The 13,556-nt window shown below is 37.7% G+C and overlaps 1 protein-coding gene across 1 annotated transcript; it reads right to left on the reverse strand.

Annotated features, from left to right (window-relative positions):
- Positions 1-484: 484 nt before the first annotated feature.
- Positions 485-3,830, reverse strand: LOC147307371 (hepatic lectin-like). Its single transcript, XM_086274739.1, has 6 exons — positions 3,681-3,830; positions 3,170-3,259; positions 2,636-2,902; positions 2,391-2,557; positions 1,683-1,819; positions 485-1,606 (listed from the first exon to the last, which is right to left on the reverse strand). Exons 1-6 carry the CDS (start codon positions 3,745-3,747, stop codon positions 1,450-1,452), a joined length of 885 nt encoding a protein of 294 aa, XP_086130865.1. The 5' UTR covers positions 3,748-3,830; the 3' UTR covers positions 485-1,449.
- Between the last annotated feature and the right edge of the window lie 9,726 nt (positions 3,831-13,556).

Below are 13,556 nucleotides of genomic sequence, written 5' to 3' on the forward strand. Positions count from 1 at the left end.
CGTCCAGTTGTCTGTATGACTGCCGCAGTACGTGCATCACATTTGCTCACTATCAGAAAGAGCCAAACAGCCCTGGTGGAGTGAGGAGCTGTAAAGAGAAGCAGATGCTCTGTTTCTAAAAATGTTTTAAGCTTGTTTCAAAGATTCTGTACAGCAGCTTTAAATGTTTTCCAAAAGCACACAGACACTTATCAGTGTTTCTCAAACTTTTTACAGTGTGGACCACCTGATAAAAATGTCAAGCTCTCCTAAGGACCACTATGAAAGCATGAAACTCATAAATCTTACAACACGAAATTAGTATCTGCAGTAAAGATTTTTTTCATGCATTGTATACATTCTACCACAGGCAGAGTTGCCTCCATTTTTATATTCTTTTTTTTTTTTTAAATATTTTATAATAATTTATTCTGTTTTGGAGTGTTTTTATGCATCTGTATTATATTATACAAACACATTAAAAGTGAATCTCTGTCCAAAAAATGCACTCAGTTTACTTCTTACTCACTATGAGCATCATTCATTATTCTCCCAGTAATTAAGGTTAGGATGTTTTTTCCTTTTTTATTCCAATCCATTCTTCTTTTGCAGCATTTAAATAACCTTTATCAGATTTGATGGTTTTGTTACAGACTTTTCAAAAAAGTGTTTTGCTTTTCTTTCACAAATGTGGGATTAAATTGTTAAAATGTACAAAACAGTGATGTCATGTTTTATGATGAGGACCCAGGCAGAGAGACTTGATGAATTTAAGAATCTTATGATTTAATAAAGAAATTTGCAGACTTGCACAGAGATGGTAAAATTATGATGACTGATAACGGAGACGAAGACAACAGACGACGAGGACAGGGAGGATGCAGGGACCGAAAGAGACAGGGAAGAAGTCTCATTGTGACGAGTAAAGTGTATCTTGGCTGGCTGGGCAGCTCTCTGGGTGCTCAACACCCCCAAAGCTCTGATCCTAGAATTGCCCCTGGTTAAAATACAGTTAAAAGATACAGGTCAAAATTCATTTTAAAAATCCAAACACAAGTCTTCAATGTATTTATTAATGTTCAAACCTGCACTGTAATATACTCTGCAAGACTAGAGGACATAGCAACAACTGCTATAGTACAATCAGGATCATCTGAAGTAATTGCTTGAGCAGTAGAGTTTATCTTAACCTCTTAAGACCTGAACTCTTTAATGGCATGCATTTTTGATTTCTCTTTGCTATTTTGGCTGATTGGGACCTGATGAATGTAAAAACAAAGAATTACGTGATTTTTTTTTTTTTTTCTGAGAAAAATGAGATCCACATATCAGGACATCCCCTTTAAATTTCGATAAAACAGTGGCAGTATAATGTCCTCGTAAGTGGATATCAGGCCCTTGTAGAGCAAAATGTAGTATTTTGTTCTAGACAACCCAAAATGTGATGTCCACATATGTGGACACCAGGTCCTAGGAGGTTGATGGCGTTTCACATATCCAGTGTAAGTTATGCCAGTTGCATCTTCCATCAAAACGAGTCTTCCAGGGATTAAAGATGGAGGAAACTGCAACCCCGCAATCCTCTCCGTGGGTTCCCTGGTCATTGGGTTCGCCATCCATCCAGTACCTGAGAAAAATTCTAATTCATTTAAAAATATGTTTAATGAATTATCAAACAAGAAAAATATTGTTTCAGCTCTCACCGTTGCTCGACCTCTGTGACATTATTAATCCAAACCCATCTGTTCTCAGTCTCTATGTCAGTGATACCGATCCAGAATCCGCTTTGCCACCACTGATCACTGGTTTTCATATTTTGGATGTTGCTACTGATAAATTTCTGTGTAACCAAAAAGAAAAAAAAATCAGTATATTTGAATATTTATTTAGCTTCAATTTTGTCTAAGCTCAGTCTTTCCTTTTATGATGCTGGATTTTATAAGTAATGAATTATAATGCATTTGTTGGCACTCTGCCTTCTGTAGAGCAGCAAAACCCATTTTGTTCTACATCTGTGTTCTTCTCCTGATGTATCGTAGGGTGAATCTACCTCAGTTTGTGCCTAAATTTCTAAACCTTCCCAGTCAGCATTACTTTGTGTTCATTGCTAATACAGTACTGCTAACATGATTAGCCTGTTTGATTGCTGTTAGTAACAGAATGAACTATTGGTTTTCCTATCATGCTTGCTGGCTGTTTGTAGTGTGATGATCTTGTAACAACGATGATGCAAATAAATAATAAAAACATCATATACTTAAAATAAGGTGTGACTGTTTGGAATAATAAAGTTCTTAAGTCTTCATTTTAGCAAAGTTCAAATCCATGTTAATGACTTTCTGTCAAGCTGTTAACTTGTGTTGTTTAGTTACTTTTTGTCAATTTTCCTCTCTTGCTTATTTTCAACCCACCTGCTCTTCCTGGTTATCGATCACAACCAGGTCAGAGCCATGACTAACACAGTCCTCTCTGCTCTCATGCCAGTTCTTTTTGACAGTAGAGGACTCGGTGTAGGAGAAGAAATAGCAGGACGAGTTGAAAAGAGCCCAACCAGGGAGGCATCCGCCACAAGATCCCTCTGAGAGAAACAAAGAGTTATCGTCTTTTCCAGTTAACACATTTCAGGAAAACATAAATAAGGATAAAAGTTTCTCACCTAAAGCTGATACATTGGACTTCAGGTTTGCCTTCTCCACTTGCAGTGCTTGCATCTGTTTCTGATAACCATCATTGACGGTCTTCAGCTGCTCAATTTTCACCTTTACTTCTTTGTGGTTGTTGATCGCGCTCTCTAACGCCTTCTTGGCCTCCTCTTCAGCTTCGATCACATCGCTGTGGTTGCTTCGGAGATAGTCGAGCTCATTGAAGAGCTGTGTTACAGCTGGGTTGGAAATGTGCAAGGAGCCCTCTTTGACTTTGGCACCTGAAAATGTTTGTGTCAAAATATCAATAGTTGAATCACATTTCAAAGTACTGGAGAATAATCTTGACACAGTTTTGTTTAGAAGGAACTAAAATAGTTTTTTAATCAACAAACTAGAACATTTTCTATTTAAAAGATGTGTTACTGCTTGTGTTAACATGATTACTCTAAAATCTTATAGTGAAAGTGTGTTATCAGCAGTTTATCAGTAAGTTTCCAAATTAAAAAAAGTGGGAAACGAAACTTAATGTGAATTTTCACACTCACAGTTAACTCCAATAACAACAGCCGTTATCAACAGCACAGCGTTCAGCAATCCAAGGAACGGTATAATCGGTGGGTACTTTGTTGATCCACCTTTAGTAAATAAACATAAAAATATTGTAATGTTTCAATGTTTGGCAGAAAACACAATTGACTTACATTTTCCTTCTTAGCTTCTTCTGCTTTGTAGGCATGCTTGAACAAGTGAACTGTATTTCCTCACAGCTGCAATGAGTTTGCGGTCAAGCCACAAACCAGCTACATTAGAAAACACATCTTATTTACTGTAGCTATATTTAGGTTTATCTGACCTCATACAAATACAACTTCATATGCAAGCATCCTACAAAAGCACACAGGTTTAGCAAATATTTAAGAATGATTTCAACTAATGTTCTTCCACTAAAATAGGCAACACTGACTTCAGGAAACTACCTGGAAAAAAAAGATGAAATGGAAAGAAAAGAGGAGAAAAAGTGATGGCTAAACGAGTCACTGTGGAAGAAACTCGTACCTTGCCTAAATATATCATTGGACGGTGTGTCATTGTTCTCGTTTGGCCTTCTCTGTGGATTATCCATGACTGCAGTGTTGGTTGTAATGCCTACTGATCTGTCTGACTTCTCTTTTATAGCCTCAAAAAACTGACTTTGAATACGTAATGCTTGCTGTGGGTGTATCAGTTCTGCCTTGAATTCTGGGCCATTGACATCTGTTCGTGTTTCTGTGAAAACCAGTAATTTGATTTAGGATGGAGGTCGGCAGCCACATGTGGCTCTTTCGTCCTCAGCTGTGGCTCCCTCAAGTTTTGGGCGGAAAAAATAAAAGTAAGAAAAATTTGCATGTTACAGGGATAGCCTGCTTTAAGAAAACAGTCTGATGGTAATGTATTCCGTGCCACAGGTTGAATGTTGTGGGGAAAACAGAGACGGCCTCTCTGTGCACAAGTGAGTGCGAGTTACATCTGCAGCACGAAGTTTAAAGAGTGAGAAAAGTATGTTTATAGTTGGAGCTACTGCAGCCAAAAGAGTCTAACCGGCCCAGTTGTGAGCGAAATGTTAGCAATAATCTGCAAACTGTGTTTAGCGCATCCAGGAATAAAGTTCTGCTGGTGCAACCCTCCGATGCCTCTCTCCATCTATCCACTTTGCGATAAGTTGACCCAGACCAGACAGCTAGTTACCACCTACGAGCCAAACTCAGAGCACATTTCCCAGAGTTCTCTGCACTAAATCTGCCATTACGATATGACCCACAAGCAAAGATTTGCACATACTTGTTTCATACTAGGACTTTTGTGGATCGGTGCGAAGCTGGCAGCCTTAAATGTGCATCGAAACATCACGTGGGCATGCAACGCAAGCTGTGTGTATCCGGTGATTCGTCCACATGTATTTAAGGTTTTGTGAGCTGGATTGTTACAGAATATTCTGGTGTTTTTCAATAACTATCTATGTATATTTTCCACCATCAGCTTTTGTATTTTTTTTACGCCCAGGGCTGGACGGTTGATTGCTGCCTGTGGCTTGATGAAAAACAGAAGATGACAGCACATTAAAATGAACTGAAGTGATAATTACAGACAAATAGTTATCACGATTATTCTTTTTACTTTAAAACTATTCGGCCACTGCTGCGTTTTATTTATTTGAAAGTGGACTATTTTCTATTTGATGAATTTTCCAATTTCCAATTTTTTTCCCTCCTCTTCATAGCATCTATAAAACAGTTCTTGAAAGTAAAAAGCTCTTCATCTTATTAAGAAATCTTATTATTCTTGTATTAGGTATAAACGGACTATTCACCCCCCCCGGCTGCACTACAGACACATAAGCACGAGTGCGCATGTGTCTGTTTTTGTCCCAGAATACGGTCGGAGGGGCTAAAATGTCCCTGTTGATGTTGAAGGTTGGTGAACCCTGGTCTAGGGACTTGCTTGAAATGACATTTTCTCATAAATCAGTTATCCTGATGCTTCTAAAAGTTTAAACCAGTGCCAGTTTTTTGTCATGACTATTGTACAGATGTAGTTAACCACATACTGTATATGTCTGTGAAGGTTCTCAGTCATCCAGGTCATCGTAGTCAAAGGAGCTTGCAAAGAAAAGCGTCTGGACTTCTTTAAGTTGCTTGAAGACGTTTCACCTCTCATCCGAGAAGCTTCTTCAGTTCTAAGGTCAAATGGTGGAGTTTCCCACCTTGGCTCAGGCGATTAGAGGATCATCAGGGGGTCCTTTTGTCCCTCTGTGGGGGGAAACTCCCACTAGGTTTCTATCTGGGACTCTCCACCATTTGACCTTAGAACTGAAGAAGCTTCTCGGATGAGAGGTGAAACGTTCTGAGTGTGTTAGGGCAGCATAATTGTGACAAAGGTGAGGGATGTATGAAATATTCTCTTCACCAAAATAGATGTTAATAATTTAATAGTTCAAACTCATAGCTCCTGTAGTCTTCAGTAATGAGTTAATGTTATTTTATAGTTTCTTACTAGAAAATTTAAGTTCTTTAAATTTGTTACTTATAAGCCTGATGATAGTTTTAAAGTAAGATTTATGATAATTATCATATTTTAGCGTGTAAAAAGTGTAAATCAACGCTTTCCATTTATTTGATGAATGGTATTCTGCTGGTAGTCGTTGGAGTTCTTGGGATAACTGTGTCCATGACAGTCTACGTGACAAAAATACAACTTCAGTTTCCCTTTTCTGTAGAATTTCACAATGTCCGACTACCAAGAAAATGAAGGCTGAGCAACTATATAAGGGGACAAGGGGATTTTACATGTTGGAAATTTATTTTGAGCCTTTCATGGAAACATGCTAATGTGGTGAGTTTTGATCAGAACTGCTGTTTGTTCCAAAGTTTAGTTTGATGTTGGATATTTTACATTAAAGACACAAACACACAGATGTGATGTGATCGAAGCTGAAGAGGAGGACAAGAAGTTACTAGAGCATGTGAACAAAAACCATGAACAATGAAAGGTGGATATTGAGCAGCTAAAGACCATCAGTGATGGAATATTACAATTCTTGCAGCATTCATTCACACAGTCAGCTTACTGATTGCATGATCACTGCAGCCTCCAGGCTTATGAATTTAAGGTCAGCATCTTGTATCAGACTACCTCTTGTGAAATGATCACTTTTTTATTACTCTTAATTGTTTTACTGTGTTTATTTTTGCGTAGAAAACTTTTTGTCTGTAATTGTTGAGTTTGCATCTTAGTATCATGTTTACCTGAGTTATCAGACTGCTTCAGATTGAGTAGATCTCAAATCGGTTGGCAGAATAGGTTTTAAACCACAAAATACGGACATATTTAATTAAATATGTCCAAGGTAGTTCCCTCTGCAGATGTGCTCTCTCTTTATTTAGATTGTTTCTGACATTTACATTTGTCTTAGAAACTGTTTTTCAAAAGTTATGATTTTTAGAGGAACATATTCTAACTCTTTTAAAGAAGTAAACTGATAATATCATGCGCTGTACACGTGATGGACAGCAGCTACTCTGTCAGGCCTAAAATGAATAACAGGAAGCAGCCACAAAATTCACTTATTATCCCTTCAGATGCTCACCAACATGCTTGATCTCGTTTCTAAATTATCCAGTAACCCAGTTAAGTTGAAGTCCTATCCTAATCAAACAAATAAAATAAAAGTTATTAGGGTCATTCTATCTCCAATCAGCAACGTTTTTGAACATTCTCTTGTTGACCATCTCTGATTTGCATAAAATTATTATGGTCCAAAGTCTGAATATATATAATGATTGTTGCAGATTTCAGTTTTATATAAGAAATAGTTTTGAACATTGCCTCTTTCCACCCTGTTTTACTTGAGTGGACAGAGGCAAAGTCTGAACGTGAATGGAATGACTGATAACCGGATGAGGCAATTATTTTTAACATGAATATCTGAAAAACCAAGATCGATAAAGGCCTGGAATGATCACTACCTGGTCTTAGCATGAAAATGAATCTTTTCTGTAATTTGGGACATTTATATGAAAAACTGTCTGAGTTTTGGCTAATTAAAATATTTGTAAAAATTCAAGCTGTCCTGTAAAGTCTTATATTAAAAGTGATGATTTCACATAAGGTAAGATGCTGACCTTAAACCCATAATCCTAACAACCATAAGCGTAATGCCACGAATGCTGGAGGCTGCAGTGATCATGCAACTAGTATGCTGACTTTGTCAGTGAATGCTGCAAAAATGCTGCAAAAATTGTAATATTCCATCATTGATGGTCAATATCCACTTTTCATTGTTTATGGTTTTTGTTCACATGCAGTGGTTCTCAAACTGTGGTATGCATACCACTGGTGGTACTTGGGCTCCCTGTAGTGGTATGCGGGAAATCTCCCCCCCAAAATTTAAGATTAAACTAGAAAAATTTGCATTTCCTGCGAAAATGCTGTGTGGATGCCTTAACGCTGAAGATGTCTGCTGAAAAAAGCTGAAAAAGTTGAAAAAAAACAACAAAAAACATTGCCCTGAGCAGGATTCGAACCTGGCCCTTCTGGTCTAAAGGCGGCAATTCACCTCACTGCACCAAACTCATTCACACAAAGAAGAGGTGGAGAGAGTGACAATTGTGGTGAAATTAGCAGAAGCTGCTTAGAATTGTGCTGATAAGAGGTGAAAAAGCTAAACATTTGGCAGAAAAGAGGTGAATCAGAAGAATTTCTGCTGAAAAGAGGCAAAAAGATGAGCTGAAAAGAGGTGTAGAAGCAGAAGTACTTGCTGAAGATGGCTGTATGTGTAATGACACACTGGAGAGCAGTGACACACAAGAAAGCAGAGCGCATGCAAGCAGGGAACATGTGTAGCAACTGTCACAGGTAGGATTCAAACCTCTGCCACCGGGTCTCACGGCAGATGCCCTACCCTCTGAGCCAAATGAGTTCTGGTCACAAGCAAAGATATGATGAGAGGGACAATGTGCACTGTGGAGCAGAAGCTCAAATTAGCAGAAAAGAGGTGAAGAGGAAGAACTTTGTTGTGAAATGAGGTAAAGAAACTGAAATTTGTGCTTAAAACAAGTGAAAAAGCTGAACTCTGAAATCCTGCTAAAACAGCAGAAGAGGCTGACATTTTTCAGCTACTCATTGAGCCAAACTGGTTCTCACGTAACTGAAAAAAGGTGGAAAAGCTTACAATTCTAATGAAAACAGCAGAAGAGGCTGAGATTTGTGCTGATAAGAGGTGAAAATGCTGAACCAATCAGAGGTACTGCTTCTGTCTGCTTCATCAGGCTGTGTACTTGTATGTATTTCTGCCATAGACTGTTAACAAGAATGTGAGGTCCATATTAGAAAAGCTGCTAAAATCATAAAACTTTGCAGAATTGTAATAAATTATCAATATGAATTACCGGTCTGTGATAGTGTATAAATTTGTACTCAAAAACTAGGTGGGATAGAAGCATAATTCTTGCACTGGGTGAATCAGCGGACTTTGGTGTACTTTGACTACGATTTACATAGCTCTTTGTATCTCCGTCGCGGAGACATGACGAGAGAAGAAATGGCTTAATTTTCGGAGTTTGAAAAATGAGAGGAGGACAGATTTCCACCCCTCAAACATGTTTTTGCAGAAACACTGTAATTCCGCTTAAATAGTATGAAATAGCAGTAATACTATGATTTGGCAGAAATACTACTTTTTAGCACAAATACTATTGTACAGAATGGTGTACGTCAGTTTAATGCTGGGTGGTGCTGCAATAGTAACTATCCTCGGTCAGAAGGAGAGGCTGACATCCAGGGATTAGATTACCACAGGTGGAGTTTATTGGCGGTCAGATGGATGGTACAGGGAGGCATGGCATACAGTAGGAGGATGTGGAGAGGTGATATGGTGTGGTTTCTATGATTAAGAACACTGGCAACAAATTCCTCCACTACAAATCAGTCTGATACCACTTCTTACAGGGTTCACGTTTACTAAGGCACTACCCAAAAGGCGCCACAAGAGGGCACTCCAACACAAGAGATGACCTATTTACACTGTAAACACCCCCTACTTAGCCACTACATACTACAGTGATATTACAGTATACAAATTCACACAAATACTATGATTTGGCAGAAATACTATGACTTAGTAGTAATACTATAACATAACAGTTCAATGTTCTTGCACAAATACCACAATATGGCAGAAATACTATGTTTTAGCATAAATACTGTGATTTGGTATAAATACTACGATTTGGCACACATACTATATTCCGCAGATACACTATAACATAACAGATATTCTACGACTTAGTAGTAATACTATAACATAACAGAATTATTAATTGGGCACAAATACCACAATTTGGCAAAAATACTATGATTGGGTACAAATACTATGATTTGGCAATAATACTGCATTTTAACACAACTACTGAGATTTGATTGAAATACTATGATTTTGAAGAAATACTATTACTCCATACAAATACGATGCTTTGGGACAAATACTATGTTTGGGTTCCAATACTATGATGTGCAACAAATACTATGATTTGGCACAAGTACTATGATTTAGTACAAATACTATGATTTGGCAGAAATACTATGCCTTAGTAGTAATACTATAACATAAGAGATATACTATGGTTTTGCAGACAAACCAAGTTTTCTGCACAAATACCATGATTTGGAACAAATGCTATGATTTAGCAGAAATACTAAGATTGGGTACAAATACTATGATTTGGCAATAATACTGCGTTTTAACAACAACTACTGAGATTTGATTGAAATACTATGACTCCATACAAATACGATGCTTTGGCACAAATACTATGATTTGGCAGAAATACTATGACTTAGTAGTAATACTATAACATAACACATTTCCTAAAAAAAACTATGAAATTGCAGTAATTCTATGACTTGGCAGAGATACTACGTTTTAGTACAAATACTATAACAACGCAGAAATACTATGACTTAGTAGTAATACTATAACATAACAGTTCAATGTTCTTGCACAAATGCCACAATATGGCAGAAATACTATGTTTTAGCACAAATACTGTGATTTGGTATAAATACTACGATTTGGCACAAATACTATATTCCGCAGATACACTATAACATAACAGATATTCTACAACTTAGTAGTAATACTATAACATAACAGAATTATTAATTGGGCACAAATACCACAATTTGGCAAAAATACTATGATTTGGCACAAATACAATGACATGGCAAAAATACTATGATTGGGTACAAATACTATGATTTGGCAATAATACTGCATTTTAACACAACTACTGAGATTTGATTGAAATACTATGATTTTGAAGAAATACTATTACTCCATACAAATACGATGCTTTGGGACAAATACTATGTTTTGGTTCCAATACTATGATGTGCAACAAATACTATGATTTGGCACAAGTACTATGATTTAGTACAAATACTATGATTTGGCAGAAATACTATGCCTTAGTAGTAATACTATAACATAAGGGATATACTATGGTTTTGCAGACATACTATGTTTTTGCACAAATACCATGATTTGGCACAAATGCTATGATTTACTAGAAATACTATGAATGGGTACAAATACTATGATTTTGCAATAATACTGCGTTTTAACAACAACTACTGAGATTTGATTGAAATACTATGATTTAGAAGAAATACTATGACTCCATACAAATACGATGCTTTGGCACAAATACTATGATTTGGCACAAGTACTATCATTTAGTACAAATAATGTGATTGGGCAGAAGTACTATGTTTCAGTACAAATACTATGATTTGGCAGGAATACTCTGATTTAGCAGAAATACTATGTTTTAACATAAATACTATCTTTTGGCAGAAATTCCTGCTAAAAAGGACTATTTCTGCTTTTTAGCAGAAATACTGTAATTTGGCATAAATACTATAATTTGGTATAAATACTGTGATTTGGCACATATAATATATTCAGCACATATACTATAACATAACAGAAATATTATGATTTGGCCCCAAAACCATGATTTTGCACAAATACCATGATTTGGCAAATATACTATGATTTTTCAAAAAATACTATGATTTAGCAGAAGTACTAAGATGTAGTAGAAGTACTTTGCTTTAGCAGAAATACTATGATTGAGGAGTAATACCTAAACATAGGAGAAATATTGATACACAGACACACATACACAGACAGTAAAGGGAACAGGAGCTGTTGAGAGTCTGGGCTTGGTATATGTAGGTCAGTTAAATTAGCTGCACCTGCTGTAGTCAGCCCTTACACACGCAGACACAGAGAGAGGTGTGAGTTTTCTTCAGTGTATTTCTGACATTCAGGATTCCCCTCGAACAAATGGCCATAATTTCCTAACCGTAGAGGCTAGAACGGTCATTCAGACATTGTTTTGTTCAGAAGAGATGGGGGAATCTTCAGGTCTTCATAATTCAGAGATAAAATATAAATTATTAAAGATATATGACTTGTAATACACTGTAACTGAGTAGAGGCGAAGCAAAAACTGCCTTGACTTGCTCTCAAACAACCTTTGGTAACTCTAAATCTATATGGAGCATCAAAATCATTCTTTCACCGTAAGAAACAGCAGGCTTTGGTGAACAGTCATGGAAATTTTCAGGGCTCTGTGGAAATCCATCAAAAAGATATGATGAGAGAAAAAAGTGACTCATTTCCAGAATTTGAAATCTGATGAAATCTGAGCGAGGGACAAATTTCCTACCCTCAAACAAGTCTAACTCATCTCAGAACGGTAATAGGTGAGAAAATAATTCTTGAATTGTGAGCATCAGGAGTGTCTGAAGATATACCGGGACAAGCCTCATGTCTTAACTTCGCTTCGTTAAGAAGATATGACAATTTGAAAATGCCTCTCATTAGAGAAAACCAGCGGTGATTTTGAACAAACTCTCCATTGAGTTTATATGGAGAGTTTTCTGACTTTGTGTTACTCTGAGGAGATTTGCAAAATAACTATGAGTCCCACAACAATGATAGGGACATTTTCTGAAAGCCAGCAAAAATACCTACGTTTTGGTGTATAATCTGTGGGGCTTGAGTGGAAATTGAGCGAGTAGCAAGAAGTTGTTTGGACATGAAGAGAAAATTCAAACAGTTTCACTGTCCCCTCTGAGTTAATTGCATAGCAACCATAGCAACGCATGTATTTTCTGAAAAATCACAATTTTGCAACTGAAGACTTAAAGAGAGATAAGTAGAAGATCTGAAAAAGCTGAATCATACAGGAATAGCCCAATCATTTGAGAACGTTTTAAAGTTTGAATGGAGTTTCTAGGTGAAAGTATGAGGCAGTAGTTAAGTTTCAAAGACAAGAAAGTTTTAGCAGAATTGTGGAAGTTTCCCATTCATTTCAATGGGACAAATTAAAGGAAAAAAGTGTAATATTTTAAAAAGTATAATAGTAATAAACACCAAAAGTCATAGCCGGCATAAGCAGAAAGAGCAGAACAGTTTAGAGTTTGAACGGTGAAAATAGCACAAAAATTGTGGAAGTAGATCCACGGTGAAAAGTGTACGGAAACACCCGGAATAATAAAGAATAAAGAGAAACAGGAACTCAATAGTGTGGATGCCTATTAAGGCATCCACACAATAATATACCATTGCGGAGGTATGCAAAGGTGCCAAAACGCTGATGGAAAAAACACAGCTTTTTCCCACCGTACCAAAATCTCAGGCACCATCGATGAGTTGGTGGTCCTCGGGAGTATCGGTGGGGATGAAGAAGATGCCGTCAGTGAGTCGTGAACTATTCCCTGGATGCCAAAGCTTCTGGTAGCCAGGTGAATGCGATCTGCTTCTTCTGCGAGTTAGCGGTAATCCTTCGCGGCCAGCAGCAACTGTCAGAGGAAGAGGTGAGTGAAGACAAATCCGCTGTCATCCGATCCTAGCAATCACAGCATGCTCTCCATGAGCTCGAGAGCGATACCATCACCCAGGCCTGAGAAAGAGGAGTTTCTCGGCCCACTCTGCATTGGAGAGGGAGTAGCGCCACAGCAGCAGTGCCTTGAGAACGGTGTATTTCCCTTGGGAGGGGGGATTTGGGAGGAGGGTCATCACACAGCGGGTGGACAGCGGATCCAGCGAGGCCACCACATGATGGTATTTCGACACGACGACACGTCGGCTGAAACACCACGAAGAACAAACTGGGCTTTGACATGCACAAACCACGAAGGAGGGTCGTGAAGCCAAAAATCCAGCAGCTTAATCGCCGCAGCAAAAATTAAAACGTACAGCTCTGTTAGCACTTCTGACATAAATGAAGAGAGAAAACTCAACAGCAGTGGTGTTTGTAGGGCTACTGAATTTGGGCTAGCTAGTATATAATAATGTGCTACAAGGTGGCTAGCTACACAGCTATG

This window comes from Aulonocara sp. 'chitande type north' Nkhata Bay, linkage group LG19 (assembly GCF_057382095.1).
Source record: "Aulonocara sp. 'chitande type north' Nkhata Bay isolate Kocher_YH1m ecotype deep benthic linkage group LG19, A_spYH_male_GT1.1, whole genome shotgun sequence".
In the NCBI taxonomy this organism is placed as follows: domain Eukaryota; kingdom Metazoa; phylum Chordata; class Actinopteri; order Cichliformes; family Cichlidae; genus Aulonocara; species Aulonocara sp. 'chitande type north' Nkhata Bay.